Consider the following 18,776-nt stretch of genomic DNA (forward strand, 5'->3'; position numbering starts at 1 on the left):
TTACTGTTATGGGCCAGGGTTCAGAGAACCCAAAAGTGTATCATGGAGTTCACCTGACCCACAACTTTTAATAGATTGTGGTATGGGGAGCACACGGCCCACTCTACAGGTGTGGTACAGAAGAAATGGAAAAGTATTTTTTAAAGCAAAACAATGTTTATTCTATGAACCCAAGTTAACCTTTTTAAAACATGCAGCGAACATCTTAGCAACCATTAATTCAAATACAACCCCAAAGAATGCAACACTAAGTAATTCTTAATAACTTCCCAAACAACATCCAGAAGACAGAAGAAACTCCTTTTCACAGAAGCACATCAGGTTTCCATTCACTACTGAGAACATTCATAATTCTGAATTCACCAAATGATCAAGAGATAGTCTTTTGATGGCAGAGAGAATAGCAGTGCACCTGCTTGGTCTGGCTTCAGCTCCAACACTGAAAACAAAACTAAAACACACCCTGCATCAAACAGCCTAAAATGAAAGTAAACAGCTGACAGCCCAGCTCTGACATCAACACCCATTTCTTAAAGGTACTATCACTACAGATATTTATATACACACCCATTTATAAACACCCATTTCTTAAAGGTACAACCATCTGATCAAAAATAGTTTCTGATAATTGCACTTCAACGTCATCTTCAACATTTTTCACCAATGTTCGAACAAATCCACTCATGTCAAGAAATCGCATTATTTGCCTTTACCTTGAGGGTATCGGAAACTCCTCAATAACTGTTGTCTTCACATCCCGTGTGACCATTCAACCCTGTCCGTTTGTATGGCCAAGGAAAGTGACTTGTGCTTTTCCAAAATCACTTTTGGCTAGGTTTATCACCAAACCCGCCTCCTGAAGTCGACCAAATAACTCCATCAGATGTTTTAAATGTTCTTTCCATGTCTGGCAGATCGTCGATGTATACCGCACAATTGGGTAATCCTGAAACAACTTTGTTAGTCAACCGTTGAAATATGGCTGGGGCTTTTTTCATGCCAAATGGCATAACTTTGAATTGGTATATACCATCTGGAGTCACAAAAGCTGAAATCTCCTTCGCCCTTTCGGATAAAGGTACCTGCCAGTAACCTTTAAGTAAATCCAGTTTGGAAATAAAAACTGATTGTCCCACTTTCTCAATGCAATCCTCCAAACGTGGGATAGGATAAGAGTCCGTTCTTGTAACCTTTCGATAGTCCACACGCAACCATTGAGTACCGCCTGGTTTAGGTACCATCACTATGCGTGAGCTCCATTGGCTGCAATAATGCCATTTTTAAGCATACTCTCAATCTCTTTGTTAACCTGTGCCAATTTTAAAGGGTTAAGTCTATATGGATGTTGTTTGATTGGAACAGCATTTCCCACATCTACATCATGTAGAGCCATTTTGGTACTTCCCAATTTATCTCCACAAATATGCCCATGTGATATCAATAACTCTTTCAGGTCAGTTCATTTTTCCTCTGGAACGTAACTCAACAATTTATCCCAACTTTTAAGAGCATCCTCGTTTTCCAATTTAATTTCAGGTACGTACGTCAAATTCACAGTCATCTGGATTTGGTTCGTCACTTTGGTTAGAATGATTAAAACCTCCTTCTTTTGCTCTCTTTCCCTTTCAAAGTACCTTTTAAGCATATTCTCATGACACACTCGCTGAGTCTTCCTTCTATCTGGTATTTTTACCACATAATTCATCCCACTTAATTTCCTTTCAATCTGATAAGGTCCACAAAACCTTGCTTTTAAAAGTCCACCTGCGACTGGTAACAACACTAAAACTTTATCTCCACTGGCAAAACTACGAACTTTGGATTTCTTGTCCGTTACCCATTCATCACATTTTGTGCAACTTTTAAATGTTGTCTAGCCAATTCACCAGCTCTATTTAATCGTTTCCTAAAATTTGACACATGATCCAATAATGTAATTTCCGATCTCTCAGTCACCAATTTTTTCTTAATCAATTTAAGTGGTCCTCTTACCTCATGACCAAACGTTAGTTCAAAAGGACTAAATTTGGTTGACTCTTTAGGTGCATCCCTAATTGCAAACAGTACGAATAGAATTCCTTTATCCCAATCCTCTGGATAATCTTGACAATAAGCCCTCAACATTGTTTTAATGTCTGATGCCACCTTTCTAATGCTCCCTGCGATTCTAGATGGTGCACAGTTGATTTAAATTGTTTTATTCCTAAACTATCCATAACTTCTTTGAATAACCTGGAGGTAAAATTTGATCCTTGATTCGATTGTGTTTCTGTGGGTAGTCCATATCTAGTAAAGAATTTAAGTAATTCCTCCACAATTACATACTGGAATGGCCTCTGGAAACCTAGTAGACACATCCATTATAGTCAAAAGATATTGATTCACACTTTTCGTTTTAGGAAGCGGTCCTACGCAATCAATTAGGACCCTTGTAAAAGGTTCCTCAAATGGTGGAATGGGTATTAAGGGCGCTGGTTTTATCACTTCTTGAGGTTTCCCTATCACTTGACATGTGTGACATGATTGACAAAATTTAACTGCATCTTTATGTAGTCCAGGCCAATAAAAATGTTTCTGGATTTTAGCTTCAGTTTTCATTATTCCCAAATGACCTCCCGCTGGTACCTCATGTGCAACTCGCAGCACCTCCTTTCTATACCCTACCGGCAATACTACTTGATGAACCTCCGCCCAATTTACATTCACCTGCATCAAGACATCACTTTTACGGTAATAGCTCTCTGGTAAACACTCAGATTCCTCTTCCTTGTATGCTTTCTGATACATCAGTTTTATTTCTATATCTTTTTGTTGTAACTCCACCAATTTTCCTGAACTAAAAATAACCGCCTCATCCTCCACCTGTTCTTGTTATTTTTCAACCATCTGATCAAAAATCATTTCTGATAATTGCACTTCAACGTCATCTTCAATCTTTGATTTCTCTCTTGTCTTAACCTGTGACTTTGCGACCTTGTTACTACACAATCCGGAAAAATCCAAGGATATTCGTCCTTCAACACTTCAGTTGTCTGATTTTCCACTGGCTTATCAACCACAGTAGGCATCATTCCCATCTGTGATCTAGCTATATCATTACCCAAGATAAACTGTATTCCTGGACAAGATAGTTTCTCTATTACTCCTACTACCACTTCACCACTCTTCACTGAACTTTCCAACATCACCTTATAGAATTGAACACTACTCCTCTCACCTTGAATTCCACAAAGTACCACCTTTTCTGGCAACATTCTTCTCAAACTAAAAGGTACTCTCACTACAGATATTTATGTACCTTGTATAAACCATTTATAAACACCCATTTCTTAAAGGTATTCTCACATGACATTACCCACACCGAACCTGTCTCCCATTTTACAGTGTGGGATGGGGGGGGGAAGCTTATGCTGATAATGTGCTTCATTCTGCCCCAATTTCTGTTAACTTCAGAATGGGAAGGCACACGGCATGTGGGAAACAACAGCTTTAGCCGCGTGGGCTGGCGTCGAGGATAGCAGGATTGACAACTCTGGATTATTGGCCGGGAAGAGATGGAGGAAGTTAGACTTCTGTTGAATACTATGTTTGTCACTCCTTTTGATGTGGACTAACCTTCCGATTTGAATCACAGCCTTCCCTCGGGGTGAAGATCGCGACCAAAGCCTTGCTCTACGTCATCCTCAGTCCAGTGGGTCCTTATTTCTCAACGGGGAGTTTTTCTCCTGTGTCCCTCTGGGCAGATCCGAGGTATGTCCGAGCCTGGAAAGGAGGAACGGGAGACTGCAAAGTCGGAGGGTACGTACGTAAATCACCAGGAACCCCATTGGAAACAAACAGCCAGCATCCAACAGCTCTTTCCACAACCTCAGAACATCCCAGAGCACTCTGTATCCAGTGAAGTGCTTTATAATGGCTTGTCACTGTTGTAGGTTACGCATAGCAAGCTCCCATACACAACCGTGTAATAATGACTTGCTGGCTAGGTTTGAAGGCGGGTGGGGCTCGTAACATCCAGCAGGTGGCCTTCCACCAGGCAACTTGCCCACTCCCAACCTGTCTCCCAATCTACGGGAGGCCAATTGCACGGTATGTGGGAAGCCGCCAGCTTTAGCTGGGTGGGCTGTTGTCGGGCAGTGGGGTGTGAGGGTGGTGCATGTCCTTTGCAAGCACTCTGTGCCCATTGGTGACAACCCCCCCAACAAGGTATTGCACCAACCCGCCTCGCTCCTGACAGTGGTCATAGCTTGAACCTGCCACTGCTGAGGGAACAGAGCACCTGGCCAATCGGATTGGCAGGCATCCCGCCACGGTGGGGCTTCCTCCCCGGATGGGGGCGGTAGTCTTGCCTCGAGTCGGCCAATGTCTCCCCGTTATCTGCAGCCGGTATGGGTGGGAATGCTGGCTCTTTGGGTGACAAGGCAGGAGAAAACTCCCTCGCTACTGCACTGGATGGGCCAGCCCCCAACATGAAGTGATGCTGAAGATACCATCTGTTGAGAAGTGGGAATGTGGTTTGACTGAGTGAAGGTCACAAACCTTCTAGCTGTTCTAGCTGAAGTCCTGATACTATTTAATTATTTCCCATTCCAAAATACACCTTCAGGAGAGGTGGGGTTTGGATTCCCACCTACCTTTGAACAAATATTTGGTATCTGTCCTCACACTCGAAGACATAAAAAAACTTCCCATGAATAGTACCAAGGCAAGAATTAAAGTGGGGGAGGATCTTAAAACAATCAGAAAAGGTACAAAGAAATCTAATGGGACTAAATAAAGACTGACAAACCCCCTGGATCTGGTAGCCTACATCCTAGGGTCTTAAAATAAGTGGTTTGCAGAGATCGTGGATGCATTGGTTGTAATCGTCCAAAATTCCCTGGATTCAGGAAAGGTCGCAGCGGATTGGAAAATAGTAACTAACATCTCTATTCAATAAGGAAGAGGGACAGAAAGCAGGAGACTGTAGGCCCGTTAAATTAATACCTGTCATTGGGAAAATGCTTGAATCCATTATTAAGAAGGTGGTCGGCAGCAGGACAGTTTGAAAATCACAATACATTCGGGCAGAGTCAACATGGTTTTGTGAAAGGGAAATCAGGTTTGACAAATTTATTATCTTAAGTGTCGCATAGAAGATTACTGCACAATGAAGGAGCTCATAGTGTTGGGGGTGGCATATTTGTGTGGATAGAGGATTGGCTAATTGACAGGAAACAGAGTTGGGATAAATGAATTAGTAGGTCAGCGCTGCGGATTACAAACTAAATTAGTGACTTGGACGAGGAGACCAACTGTATTGTCGCCAGCTTTTGATGATGGGCACAGTGGTTAGCACAGTTGCTTCACAACTCCAGGTTCAATTCCCGGCTTGGGTCACTGTCTGTGCCGAGTCTGCATGTTCTCCCCATGTCTGTGTGTGTTTCCTCCGGGTGTCCCGGTTTCCTCCCACAGTCAAAAGATGTGCAGGTCAGGTGGATTGGCCATGCTAAATTGCCCCTTAGTGTCCAAAAAAAAAGGTTAGGTGGGGTTAGGGGGAATAGGGTGGAGGTGTGGGGATTTTTGTTGTCCACGGGTATTATGGGTTCAGATCTAAGGCGGATAAATGGAGATACAGATCACCCACAATTTAACTTAATGATGCCGCAGGTATGAATGGCCTCCTGCCACTATGTGGAAAGGTTTCAACATTATGTATTTATAAGGGAATACGCTGAAAAAGAAGTGTTTTGAAATACAGTGTAGCATGGAAGCATGGGAGACACTGTAGAGGGGGAAAGTGGGTAAATGAGACACCGTTGTGGGGGAGAGAGAGAGGCCGTTTTGAGCAAAAGGGGGGAGAGAAAGAGACATAGGGTGGCAGGGTGCAGGAGGGAGCTACTGTAGCTGAAGTGATGAACTAGAAATTCTGTCCCTCAGAGCTGACAGCGCTGTTGTGAGTAAGAGCCATTTGAGACTTCTCAACCTGACAGCACTTTCGCGAGCTAAACTCCTCCGCCGCACTCAAAGATTTGGCATGCTGTCCTTAATGAATATACTGCCGATGTTTCGTCAAGACAGACTTTTCTCTGGTTGGGGGGAAAAGGAGAAAATTTGCATGTGCAGACGTTGCTTAATTAGCACAGCTCCCTCATCAGCTAATTTTTCAAATGGCATTATGACTGCGAGTTTTCATCGGGAACCAGAGAATGACTCCACTGTGACAGTGATGTGGCGAGGTCATATTTGGACTCCGTAGAAAGGGTCAGCAGAAAACTTCATTTGTCTCGACGCAGTAAAGGAATTTCATACGTTCGGTTTAAACTTTCAACACCTCTCAATGTGTGAATTTTCCTTTAATTGAAGCGACACTTGTTAAATTTGAAGTTAATTGCTCGGCCCAATTAGCATGCCTGGCCCTGATTCCTTTACTACATCCTCCTCCCTGTTTAATTTACTTTAGTGAGAAGCATGAGCAGTTTTCCTTTTAGGAATAAACTGTATTTCTTTGGGAGAACTTGGGCCGACCTCTTTGTTTCTCTCCTTCTTTTGGTTTCCCTGAAAAGCACAATTGATATTGGATGAGAAGAGTTACTTAAACGAGGCAATGGGAGAGAGGGGGGTGAATAGGGAGAGCGAGAGTGATCAGGAAACTGGGAGAACTTTCCTGCTCTTCTTCGCTTAGTGTTGTGGGATTTCTTGGACGGGATTCTCCGACCCTGTGTCGGCTCGGAGAATCCCCGGAGGGAGGCGCGAATCCCATCCCGACGCCGGCTGCCCTATTCTCCCGCGCCGTTTTTCGGGGGTGGGCAGGATTCCTGCCACGCCAGTCGGGGGGCTGTTGACAGTGGCCCCCCGGCGATTCTCCGGGTTCCGATGGGCCGAGTTTTGGCCAGAGCCGCCGGCAGGGATTACTCACCTCACGCACAGCAGGACCTGGCAGGTAAGTGTGCGGGGGCGGTCCTGGGGGCGCACGGGGTTCTCCGACGTGGGGAGGGGGGGGGGGCAGGTGGCCTGGCCCACGATCGGGACCTACCAATCTGTGGGCGGGTTGGTTCCGTGGGAGGGCTTCTTTCCTCCGTGCCGGGCCCCTGTAGGGCTCCGCCATATTGAGAAGGGAACCCCATAGCATGTGCGAGATCGCGCCGGCTGTTCCATGCATGCGCGAACAGCCGCTGGCCCTTCAGCGCCAGCTAGTGCGGCACCAACCACTCCGGCATCAACCTAGCCCCGGAAAATTGGAGAATTCCTCACTTTGGGGGGCTGTTAATGCCAGAGTGGTTGGCGGCAGTTTTCCCGCCAGCGCGGGGATATAGCCCCATTTTTGGAGAATCCCGCTCCTTATCTGTACTTCAACAAGAAGACAGGAATTTGGTTTGTCATCTCATCGGAAATACAGCACAGCCGACATCAAGCACACTGACGTTGTTATTCTATATTACAAGCCTGGATTTATATATGCGGAGGTCTTGTGGCGCAGTGGGGGGGTATCCCTGCCTCTGGGTTCGAGTCACACCCCAGGACATGATGGTCAAGGAAGGTGCGTTCACAACGCAACCAAACAGATTGAGTGTTGACCTGCAAATCCTTCCAAACACGCCAATGGATGGCGGTAAGAGTGGGAGAGACATCTGGTTGACGATGCTCGAATGTGGAGTGGCGCCCCTCAAGCTATAAACCTCTGGCGACAGACTGGCAATCTGTTCCAGAAAAAAATAACTATGGAAACAGACAGAAGTCTGCCTTAGTCCACCACAAGTGTTAAGCTTTGATGGTAACACTATAACAAGAACTAGAAAGCATGTCTTGACTTCTTCGACTCCAAGTTGATTGTGTTCAGCAATCACTTCTCCAACACACCATCGTGCCACCTGTGCCACCTTTATATATGTGTGCAGTCTATCAAACAATGGGCGGGATTATCCGCCCCCCCCGCAGGGTTGGAGAATCGCCGGGGGGGGGGGGGGGGCGTGAATCCCGCCCCGACGCCGGCTGCCGCATTCTCTGCCGCCGAGTTTTCGGCGGGGGTGGGAATCGCGCCGCGCTAGTTGCCGGCCGCTGGCAGCGGCTTCCCCAATGATTCTCTGCCCCGTGATGGGCTGAGCGGCCGCCCGTTTTCGGCCGGTCCCGCCGGCGTAAATCAAACCAAGTCCGTACCGGCGAGACCTGGCTCTACGGGCGGCCTGCGGAGTCCTCCGGGGGGTGGGGGTTGGGATCTGGCCCCGGGCAGGCCCCCATGGTGGCCTGGCCTGCGATTGGGGCCCACCGATCCGCGGGTGGGCGTGTGTCGTGGGGGCACTCTTTCCCTCCGCGCCAGTTGCTGTCAACCTCCGCCATGGCCGCGCGGAGAAGAACCCCCCTGCGCATGTGCTGGGATGACGCCGGCACATACTGGCGCTCCCGTGCATGCGCCAACTCGTGCCGGCCAGCGGAGGCCCTTCTGCGCCGGCTGCCGCGGCGCCAACCCAGCACCTTCTGGGCGGCCCGACGCCGGAGTGGTTCATGCCACTCCTCGGTGCCGGTACAGCCCGCCCGCCGGGTAGGGGAGAATCCCGCCCAAGTGTACAGCGGGACTCTCCGTTCCTGAGACTAAGTGTTGATGCTGGGGCAGGATTCATAGATTTCCATGACAGCAAAACTGGCGCCGCGCTGCACCTGGGCCGATTCTGCGACCGTTAAGGGGCTAGCACCAGCGCCACTTGGAGCACAATCGACTCCAATCAGAAACGGTGCAGGATTCGCCGGGTCCGTGATTGACACTCAGGAGGCTGACAAGCTGCAGCCGCATATACACATTACACTCCCCACACACACTCATCCCTGCCAGCAAGGTGGCACTGGTTGCACTGGAGTGCGCCCATCCCACTGATGGGTCGACTGGCACCAGGGGGCACCTAGGGGATTGGCCTGGGGGGACACCCATACGACCTGTGGCCCTAAGTTCACAGTGGGCAGTTAGTGGAATGCGCAGTTGCATGGCAGCCTGCAGGCCACGACAGTGGTGCTCCATATCCGTCCACCCTGACCCCACAGCTCACATCCTGGCCATCCCCCACTACCCCCCCTGGCCCTGGCAGAAGCCCTTCGACCAGCTGCACGACTGTCAGCAAACTATGGTGATCTTGAACACTTTCCGTACCTCCTCTCTCTCACTCAGCAACCACGGTGCCTGTTTCACCATTTTTAAAAGCAGAAGTGAACCTCGCCATCAGGAATTCGCCCTAGTGGAGGCGGAGCATCATGGAGAAGCTGGAGAATACCGGGTCAGGCCCGCTAATGATATGCCAACGCCGTTTATTGTGCTTGAGTTCTGGAACGAATTGACGTCACTGGTGAGGCGACGGAGAATTGCAGTTTGGCGTAAAACTGGTGCCTGCCACAATTTCGGCGGCAAAACCGATTATCCTCCCAACCGTGTTTCCCGATTCCGGCATCGGCCGATGGAGAATCCCGCCCGTAGTCTTTCAAACAATTAAAGACGCAATTATAACTTAAGCAATGGGGAACATTAACTCTTCCGAACAACGAGGGGCGCGATTCTCCGACCCCCACGTCGGGTGGGAGAATCGCGGGAGTGCTGGGCGATTCACGCCACGCTGCCCTGGCACCCCCACGCGATTCTCCCACCCCCCCCCCCCCAAAACGGCGTGTCGCGTTTTGCGACAGGCCGCTCGGAGAATCGCCGCTTCGGTCGAGTGGCGATTCTCCGGCCCGGATGGGCCGAGCAGCCTGCCTAATCCGACCGGTTCACGCCGCGCCAACCAGACCTGGTCGCAGCCGGCGTAAACAGCGCGCGACCGCTGCGTGTGGGGCCTGTGGAGGGCGGAGGGAGGATCGAGCACCAGGGGGGTGCTCAGGAGGGGTCTGGCCCGCGATTGGTGCCCACCGATTGTCGGGCCGGGGTCTCTGAAAGACGCGCTCTTTTCCCTCCGCCGCCTCACAAGATCAATCCTCCGTGTCTTGCGGGGCAGCGGAGGGGAGGACGGTAACCGCGCATGCGTGGGTTGGCGCCTGTCAACCTGCGCATGCGCGGGTGACATCATTTAGGCGCCGCTGGCCACGTCATTCAGGTGGCGCCGCTTTGACGCGGGCGCCAAGGCCCGGCGCGCGTGATTGACGCGCCGCCGCTCCTAGCCCCCTGGGAGTGGGAGAATAGGGGGCGAGAAACGGCCTCCGACGCCGGAGTGAAACACTCTGGTTTTCACTCAAGCGTCGGCACTTTGTCTCCCTTTGGGAGAATCGCGCCCGAGGTGTGGGAAGAGAATTGGAATTTATATATTTAATTCCTTGTGTGAAGCCACTGCCTTATAACATCTCATTTCAGGGAGGTTTGAAGCTGTGACTGCATCGAAGTACGACATGCAGTTTTGATCTTCCCGTTTTGAGAAGGATAGTAATGAATTGGAAAGGGTGCAGAGAAGTGCCACATATGTTAACGAAGGAATATAAGCGAATCTCATTTGGGGAAAGATTGTCTAACTTGGGTGTTTGTCCCTTGCCAAGTGAAGACTGAAAACCTGTGCAAGATTTCACAAATAGGCAGTGACATGGTGGTTGTCACTGGACTAGTAATCCAGAGATCTAGAATACTCTGAGGTCCCACGTTCAAATCCTGCCATTGCCAATGGTGAAATTTGAATTCAATAAAAATCTGGAATTAGTGAGCGGCATGTGGCACAGTGGTTAGCACTGCAGCCTACGGCGCTGAGGATCCGGGTTCGAATCCCGGCCCTGAGTCACTGTCCATGTGGAGTTTACACATTCTCCCCACAACCCAAAGATGTGCAGATTAGGTGGATTGAGCACGCTAAATTGCCCCATCTGCCATCCTTACCTGGTCTGGCCTATATGTGACTCCAGACCTACAGCAATGTGGTTGACTCTTAACTGCCTGTCAAGGGCAATTCGGAATGAAGAAATAAAAAAATAAATCTAAATAAATGTTACTTCTCCTATCAGACTGTAAACACAAGTTACATTTACACATTAAGGACAGCAAAATGAAACATGAAATGGAGCAACTTTTTTTTTGCAAACAGGGAGGTAAATATGTTGGCCAGAATACTGGTGCAAGAAAAAATCCTACTGGGCTTTGCAAACGAAGTTAACAGCTTCCAGGTAGCAGCGGGGATTGAGGGAGAAGTGAACTTGGGGAGCAAGAGATCTTCAGAATGGGAGACTTGAGTGAAGTACAAACACTGCCCAGATTCTATTAATGCACTGAGAGGACACAGTGAATTGGTTGGCTAGATATCCACAATTGTTGCGACCCACGAACAAGACTGCCAACAGTGAACCAGGCTGGTGTGAAGTAGCATTGGGTTCCATCACCGGGAGGTTGCCATCCTCAATATTTTAATGGCTCATTTACCAACCTTGTCCTGCAGTAAAACAAAAGGCTGGCATTTGTGTCATGGCCATTATTCATCTCAGAGAGATTTACAGCCAATGAACTACTCTTGAGGTATGGTTACCGTTGTAATGTAGGAAACACAGCAGCCAATTTGCACAGAGTAAACTCCCCAAAATAACAGGATGTTAACAATCAGATCATCTGTTTTGTTTGATGTTGGTTGAGTGTTAAATATTGGCCAAACCACCAAGGAGAGCATACAAATATACAGACAATTAACAGAAGTAGACCATTCGGCCCCTTAGGCATGCTCCGCCATTCAAGAAGATTGTGGCTGATCTGTTCGTGTTTTGAATTTCACATTCCAGACTACCCCCCGTAATCTTCGATTCCCCTTGCTTAACAAGAATCTATCTACCCCTGCCTTAAAAATATTCAGTGACTCCCCCGAGCCTCCACCATCTTCTGTGCCAGAGAGTTCCAAAATTAAACCACCCTCAGAGATAGCAATTCTCCTCATCTCTGTCCTACATGGATAACCCTTAATTTTAAAACAATGGACCTGAGTTCTGGACTCACGTGCAAGGGGGAACGTCCTTTCCACATCCATCACATACTTCAATCAAATCACCCCCTCACTTCTCTAAACTCCAGTGGAAACAAGTGCAGCCTTTCCAGCCTTTCGTTATAAGACAACCTGCTCATTCCAGGCATCAATCTAGTAAAACTCCTCTGAACTGCCTCCAATGCATTTACATCATTAAACAAGGAGACCAAAACTGCAAATAGCATTGGAGATGTGGTCTCACCAATGTCCTGTATAATTGAAGCATAACATCCTTGCCCTTATGTTCAATTCCTCTCGTAATAAAGGATAGCGTTCCATTAGCCTTCTTAATTACTTAAATACCAACTCCCTGTGAGTCATGCAATAGAGCATCAAGATCTCTTGCTCTTCTTTCTAATAGCGATTTGTAATAATTTCTCTACCTGACAGGACTGATGAGGCCTTGAATGAATATCTGATCCGAATGACAGCATCTCTGACATTGCAGCACTCCCTCAGTACTGCCCTGACTTGTCAGCCGTGACTTTTGTCAGCTGTGTTTCAGAGGGTAGCACTGATTCCTTCGCAAGGGACAGAACTTTACAGTCCCCCCACTGGCGGGTTTGTGCAGGGAGGGGGGGGAGGAATGAGCATAAAATTTCTTGGATGGTCTTCTCGTCAGATACCTGCATTTCCTAACCTCTCGCAATTTTACACTTGGATGGGCGAGGCCGAGGCAGGGCCGCCTAACCTTCCGTTCAGTTGAGGACACAAAGCGGCCAATTATTGTCCACTTAATGGCAGTTTTCTGCCCAGCCTCAATTTTCAGGTTGGTGGCAGGTTCCAGGGAAGGAGGGAAGCCTGAAAATAAACTGGGTTTATGCTTCGGGCGCCACCATCAGCAGCTTTGTTTTAACATCAGGCACCCCACTCCAAAATTAAGGTCCGCTCCCTGCAGATCCTCTCCCGCATCCCCATCGACCTCTTCACCAACACCACCCCCACCTGCACTCCCCCCCACTCCGGGCCTCACCTTCCCCACTCGCCCTAAGACCCTCCCCCCCTTTCCTGGAATCCTGGGCCTGAGACTCCGGGTGCTGCTTGCAGTCCCAGTCCCTTCCATTGCCGCTTGTAACACTGTAGGGACTAGAGCTTCCAGCCTATCGGATTGGCTGGCAGCCCTCTGAGGTGCGACTTGCTCCCAAAGAGGGGCAGAATCTCAGCTCCAGCCAATTAATGGTGTTGGAGAATGAAATGGCTGTGGAACAGGCACTATCCGTGGGGATGTGTTCTCAGCCAACTCTTCGGATGAGGGGGAGGGAAACCCGCCATCCTATAAATCCTAACCAAGATTCCAGGTTCAAGTCTCACTCCAGGGCTTGAGCACAAAATTCATTGCAGTACTGAGGGGGTGCTGCACAGTTGGAGGTGCTGTCTTTTGGGTGAGATATTAAACCTGGGCCCTGTCTGCCTGTTCAGGTGGATGTAGAAGATCCTATGGCCACTATTTCGATGACTGAGGAGTTCTCCCAATGTCAAAAATTACTTCATTGGCTGCAAACGTCTTTGAGACATCTGGTGGTCGGGCAAAACGCTATATAAATATAATATAAATATATAAATATAAATATAACCAGCAAGTCCTGCTGCTCAACCCCTTGGGTGCTACTTGACTCCCAATCTTATAGCTCAGAGGTCAGCAACATAGGTTTGGCTGATCCAGTATTGTAGATTCTTCTTGACATCTGGAGCTCATTGCACTTTGCGAATGGAGCTGGAGCCTGTGACCAGACTTGTCCCTCCTGACTGCCCGCACCAACGAGCTGGAGCTGTTTAGCAACTGGTTCAAACCAAGGCCTGTTATTTATAACCCACCTTTAGGTGAGAAGAAGAAACTCTGAAGCAATAAGGTTAATTAGATCTCTTTATTCCCTCTTGTTTTAGAAATTATGGAGCGTCACTTTCTGCGCAATCTGAGGCTGTGGCTGCAGGATGTCAGCAGGTTTTATGGCTCTATGGAGATGAACACTATGTAACGGAAGCTGGGACCATGAATCTGTTTATTTACTGGATAAACGAACACGGAGGTACAGTGATGCAGAAACTGAAACTCAATTCCATTTGTCTGATTGATTTGTTTGTTTTTCCGACTTTGGGGCACTGACTGGTCTGTGATAAGGAGGAGGAGAAGGTGGCTCTCATTGGCACAGCGCCCCCCTCAACACAACATCAGGACGTCTCCAAGTGCGGTGTGGCCACCGCTGTAATGCAGGAAATGCGGCTGCCATTTAGGCACAGCATGATCCCACAAACAGCATTTGGCCAATGACCATGTTGTGGTGGTGTTGGTTGAGGGGTAACAATGGGCCGGCACACCAGGGAAAAATCCCCTGCTCATCCCTGCCATTTGGTCCTTTGCAGCATCCGAGAGGGCAGGCACGGCCTCGGTTTGACATCCTGTTCGAAAGACAGCCACGATTAAATGGTAGCATATCCTCAGTCCAGCGCCAGAGAGTCAGCCTGGGGTTGTTTGCTCAGTCCTACAAAGTGCTGAGTCCACAACCCAGAGACGCGACAGCTAGCACTGAGTCAAGGACAATGAAATTGTTTCAGTGCCTCGTGGCTTGCATGCACACAGACAGTCTCAGGACGGTTGCCAAAAGAAACATAGCATTGCGCCAGTTGACCTGTGAACCTTGTGTTCAGTGCATGGTATGTAAAAATTGAAAGGAAAGAATATGAGAAAGAGTAACGCTAAAACGGTCTCAAACTCCACCTGACATCAGGGGGCGATACGGTTCCGCAGTGGTTAGCACTGCTGTCTCATGGCGGCGAGGACCCGTGTTCGATCCCATCCCCGGGTCACTGTCTGTGTGGAGTTTGCACATTCTCCCCACGTCTGCGTGGGTCTCACCCCCACAACCCAAAAAGATGTGCAGGCTAGATGGATTAGCCACGCTAAATTGCCCCTTAATTGGAAGAAAAAGAATTGGGTACCTTAAATTTATTTTTTTTAAACTTTACCTGACATCAATTAAATAAATAGCTTGTGGGTGTGTAAGGAACTAGAGGAGGCCATTTAGCCCCTCAAGCCCGTTTTACCATTCTGTTAGATCCATGCCCTAACTTCCTTGATTCACTTTGGCTCTCTATACCTTAATACCCTTACTTGAAAATAATCAAGGTACGTTTTGGGATTGGAGGGTTTCCAGTTTATTTATATCTTGTCAAGGGGGTGGTTTTTACCTGGGCCTGGATTCTCTGGACCCCCAGCCGCCTGTTTCTCACTGGCACACCATTCGCTGGCGGTAGGAGTCTATACTGTCATCACTTGCTAATGGGATTTCCAATTGAAGCCACCCCTACACCACTGGGAAACCTGTGGGTGGGGGTGCGCTGCCAGCGGGAAAACTGAATCGCAGCGGCCGGAGAAATCCAGCCCACTCTCTTTATGCAGAGGATGTCTTCACACTAAAAGCTATTCCCTGCCAGTTACTGGTTATGTTTGGTGCACTTTCTGAAATGTATTCATCAGTCACACTCCCAGAGCTGATGCATCATAAAGTAAATAAAAGTAATTTAATTCGATGAAGCATAGAGGGAGCTGCCCGAGTTGTTCCTCTTCATTCTGGTTTAAATTATCACTTGTGGCGGTGCTGATAATAAAAACTGGCTTGATCCTCCCCAGTCAGTTGCAGTAATATATTCGCTAATCTGACTGCAAAGAATTTAGTGAAAACCTTGCAAACTGAACTGGTAAGGGATGTAAGATAAGCTTGTAATTACCTCAGAGTAGAGAGCCTCTACCTAGTTGGGGTAATGCAGAGATTAATGCTATGTTCCATTTCTGTTAGCAAACTGCTCTGTATGGCTTAATTGGCAGTGTGCAAGAATCGTTTTAACCCATGCAAGAGTGAAAGGATTCTCTAAAAAATAACGATTCAGAACCATTCAAGGGCCTTGTGTGAATCTTTGCTCCCAATATTCCTACTGTAAACAAGAAGATAGCTGAAATTGCTGATTACAACAACATGCATTTACCTAGTGCCTTTCTTGACCTTACAATGTGCCTAACAGCCAAGTGGAAGGTTAATTTGAAGCGCTGTTCCAATTCATTGATTTCCTGCTTCCCGGGACTTTTCTATGTGGAGATGCGTGCCAGTGAGGGGAAAGTGAGACAATATGATGTGAATTCTTGGAGCTGTTCAGTGATGTTCTGTTGGGTTTGAGGATGGCTAGTTACATGACTAAATAATGCAGCTCCAAATAGCCAGCACCGACGTGATACGGAAATTCCGTTCATTATTTTTAAGTGTTCTCTTCAACCTTCCAAACAAAGATGGCGAACTGTGACAACATTATTTTTAACTCAAGCCATTACCTTCAGCCACAAACCTCGTTCTCTAGCCATTGATTTCATCCTCCTCCCAGGCCACTGTCTGAAGCTGAACCGGGCAATTCACAACCCAGGCAACCCTAAGTGACCCTGCGCTGAGCCTCCGACCCAATACCCTCGTCATCAGCAAGATCACCTACTTCTACCTGCCTAACATTGCCCATCTTCTCCCCTGCCTCAACGCCTGCTTCTGAACCTCACATCCATACTGTTGCAGCATGCTTGACTATTCCAATGTAGTCTTCCTCAGCCGGCCATCTTCTGTCTTCCAAACACTTGATGTGAAACTCTAACTTGAACCAAGTCCCACTCACCATCACCTCGGTGCTTGTTCATCTGTATTGGTCCCCAGTTCCAGAACACCTTGGGCAGGATTCTCCGGTCTGCCAGCCACCAATGGGGTTTCCCATTGTGGCCACCCTACGCCGTCGGGAAACCCGCGGGCTTGAGTGTGCAGCTGGCAGACCGGAGAATCCCGCTGACTGAGAATTCCATAGCTCATTTTAAAAATTCTCTTCTTTGTTTTCAAATCTCTCCATGACCTTGTTAACAATAAAAATAATCTTTATTGTCACAAGTCGGCTTACATTAACACTGCAATGAAATTACTGTGAAAAAGCCCCGTTCCGGTGCCTGTTCGGGTACACGGAGGGAGAATTCGGAATTCCCTTCCCAAATTACCTAACAGCCCATCTTTCGGGATTTGTGAGAGGAAACCGGAGCACCCGGAGGAAACCCACGCAGACACGGGGAGAACGTGCAGACTCCACGCAGACAGTGACCCAAGCTGTATATCGAACCTGGGACCCTGGTGCTGTGAAGACATAGTGCTAACCACTGTCCTACTGTGTTATGTTCTCCCCTATCTAAGTAGCCTCCCCACAATCCTCCATAATCTCTGAGTTTCTCCAACTCTGACCATTTTACGTGGCCTGATGTTCTTCCTTTTTCCATTGATGTTCGTGCATTCAGCTCTCCTGGATCTGAGCTGTAGAATTCCCCCCTAAACCTCTCCATCTCTACCTTTCTCTCCCTTTCAGGTACTCCTTAAAGCCTACCTCTTTGATCAAACATTTGAACACTTGTCCTGATATCTCCTGATGTGGCTCAATGTAGATTTGTGGCTGATATGGCTGTGGGCCATTTTGCAATGCGAGTGGCGCTGTATAAGCCCTTGACAATTTTGTAAATACACTAACCCATTATTCGTAACTGTGCCTTCAGCTATCAAGGATCTAAGCTCTGGATTCTCTCCCTAAGCCTCTCCACTTGTCTGTTCACTCTCCTCCATTAAGGTGCTCGTTAAAACCTTGTTCTTTGACCCAGTGTTTGGACATCGGTTCTAATATCTCTGTAAGTGACTCGGTACAAAATTTAGTTTGATAACACTCCTGTGAAGTGCCTTGAGATGTTTTTTACGATGTTAAAGGCGTTATATAAATCCACAGATTCTTGTTATTGCGCTACCAAACATGACAGGGGACATCAGTGACATTTAGATTTGGATCTGTTCAGAGCGATTTGTATTGTCCGTGTAAAGGGCAGCTGGCTTGTACATGCACATTAGAATAGAAAAAAAAGGTCTGATATCTGTGTTCAACCATCCGTGGTCCCGGCAGAAATTGAATACATCTTAATTGAAGCCTGAATAAGCTGGATGTGTTATTGTCCCTTATGGAAAAAACAAGTGTATCTTATTCAGTACTTACCATGATGCAGTAAGCTAGCTTGACAATAAATTGTCCCATTGTGCCGTGAATGTTGTCACTGGGATAATCCTTTTGGGATCTGCGCATCTATCCATCAAAATCTGAATACGTAACAGCATCATCAAGGTCTATTGAGATTAGATTTTGAAAAGATTCTTCAATCATATTTATCACCCTATCAGCCCAACTATTAAAGGAGCACTTCAGACTTAATGCCCAAGTGTTTTAAGCAAAATAATATAATTTGAATTGGAAACCGCTGAGATATTTAACTTTTGTTTGCTCCGTTACTAAGAATGGTCATTTCCACCTCTAGGATGTGGCCTATCTATCCCCCCCCCCCCCCACCCCCCACCGCCCCACACTCCCGCCACCCCTTCCCCTATTCACCAGTGTGGTTGCTGCTGAACCTGTCGTCCTTAGCTTCGGACTGCTGCAGATTCCTGATTTTCAACGCTCCGCCATAGTAGGCCGTCCCTTCAGCTGCCTTGGACCTCAGTTGTGGAATTCTCTCCCTAACCCACTCCAGCTCTCTACTTCCCGGCCCTCCTTTAAGGCAATCTTTAAACCCCACATCTGACCAGGTTTCTTGTCGCCTGTCCTATATGGGGCTCAGTGGCAAATCTCATTTGACAACACTCTTGTTAACTGCCTTGGGGGCAGTAATACTACAATAGTGATGGATAAATGCAGCATATTCTTTAAAAGAACATTTTCACACGAAGACTGGATCACTCATCAAGGTTGTCAACTTGACTGTATTTTCTCAGCCAGTAGCAGGGAGAAACAGGT

The 18,776-nt window shown here is 47.7% G+C and overlaps 1 protein-coding gene across 1 annotated transcript in view; it reads left to right on the plus strand.

Annotated features, from left to right (window-relative positions):
* The window catches only part of bcat1 (branched chain amino-acid transaminase 1, cytosolic), a 121,704-nt gene that overhangs the window by 79,000 nt on the left and 23,928 nt on the right, over positions 1-18,776 (plus strand). Inside the window, exons 6-7 of the mRNA XM_038811019.1 lie at positions 3,635-3,798; positions 13,824-13,966. Coding sequence (XP_038666947.1) covers positions 3,635-3,798; positions 13,824-13,966 — 307 coding nt within the window. The remainder of the gene's footprint in view (positions 1-3,634; positions 3,799-13,823; positions 13,967-18,776) is intronic.

The sequence above is a fragment of the Scyliorhinus canicula genome, chromosome 11, assembly GCF_902713615.1.
Source record: "Scyliorhinus canicula chromosome 11, sScyCan1.1, whole genome shotgun sequence".
NCBI classification, from domain to species: Eukaryota; Metazoa; Chordata; class Chondrichthyes; order Carcharhiniformes; family Scyliorhinidae; genus Scyliorhinus; species Scyliorhinus canicula.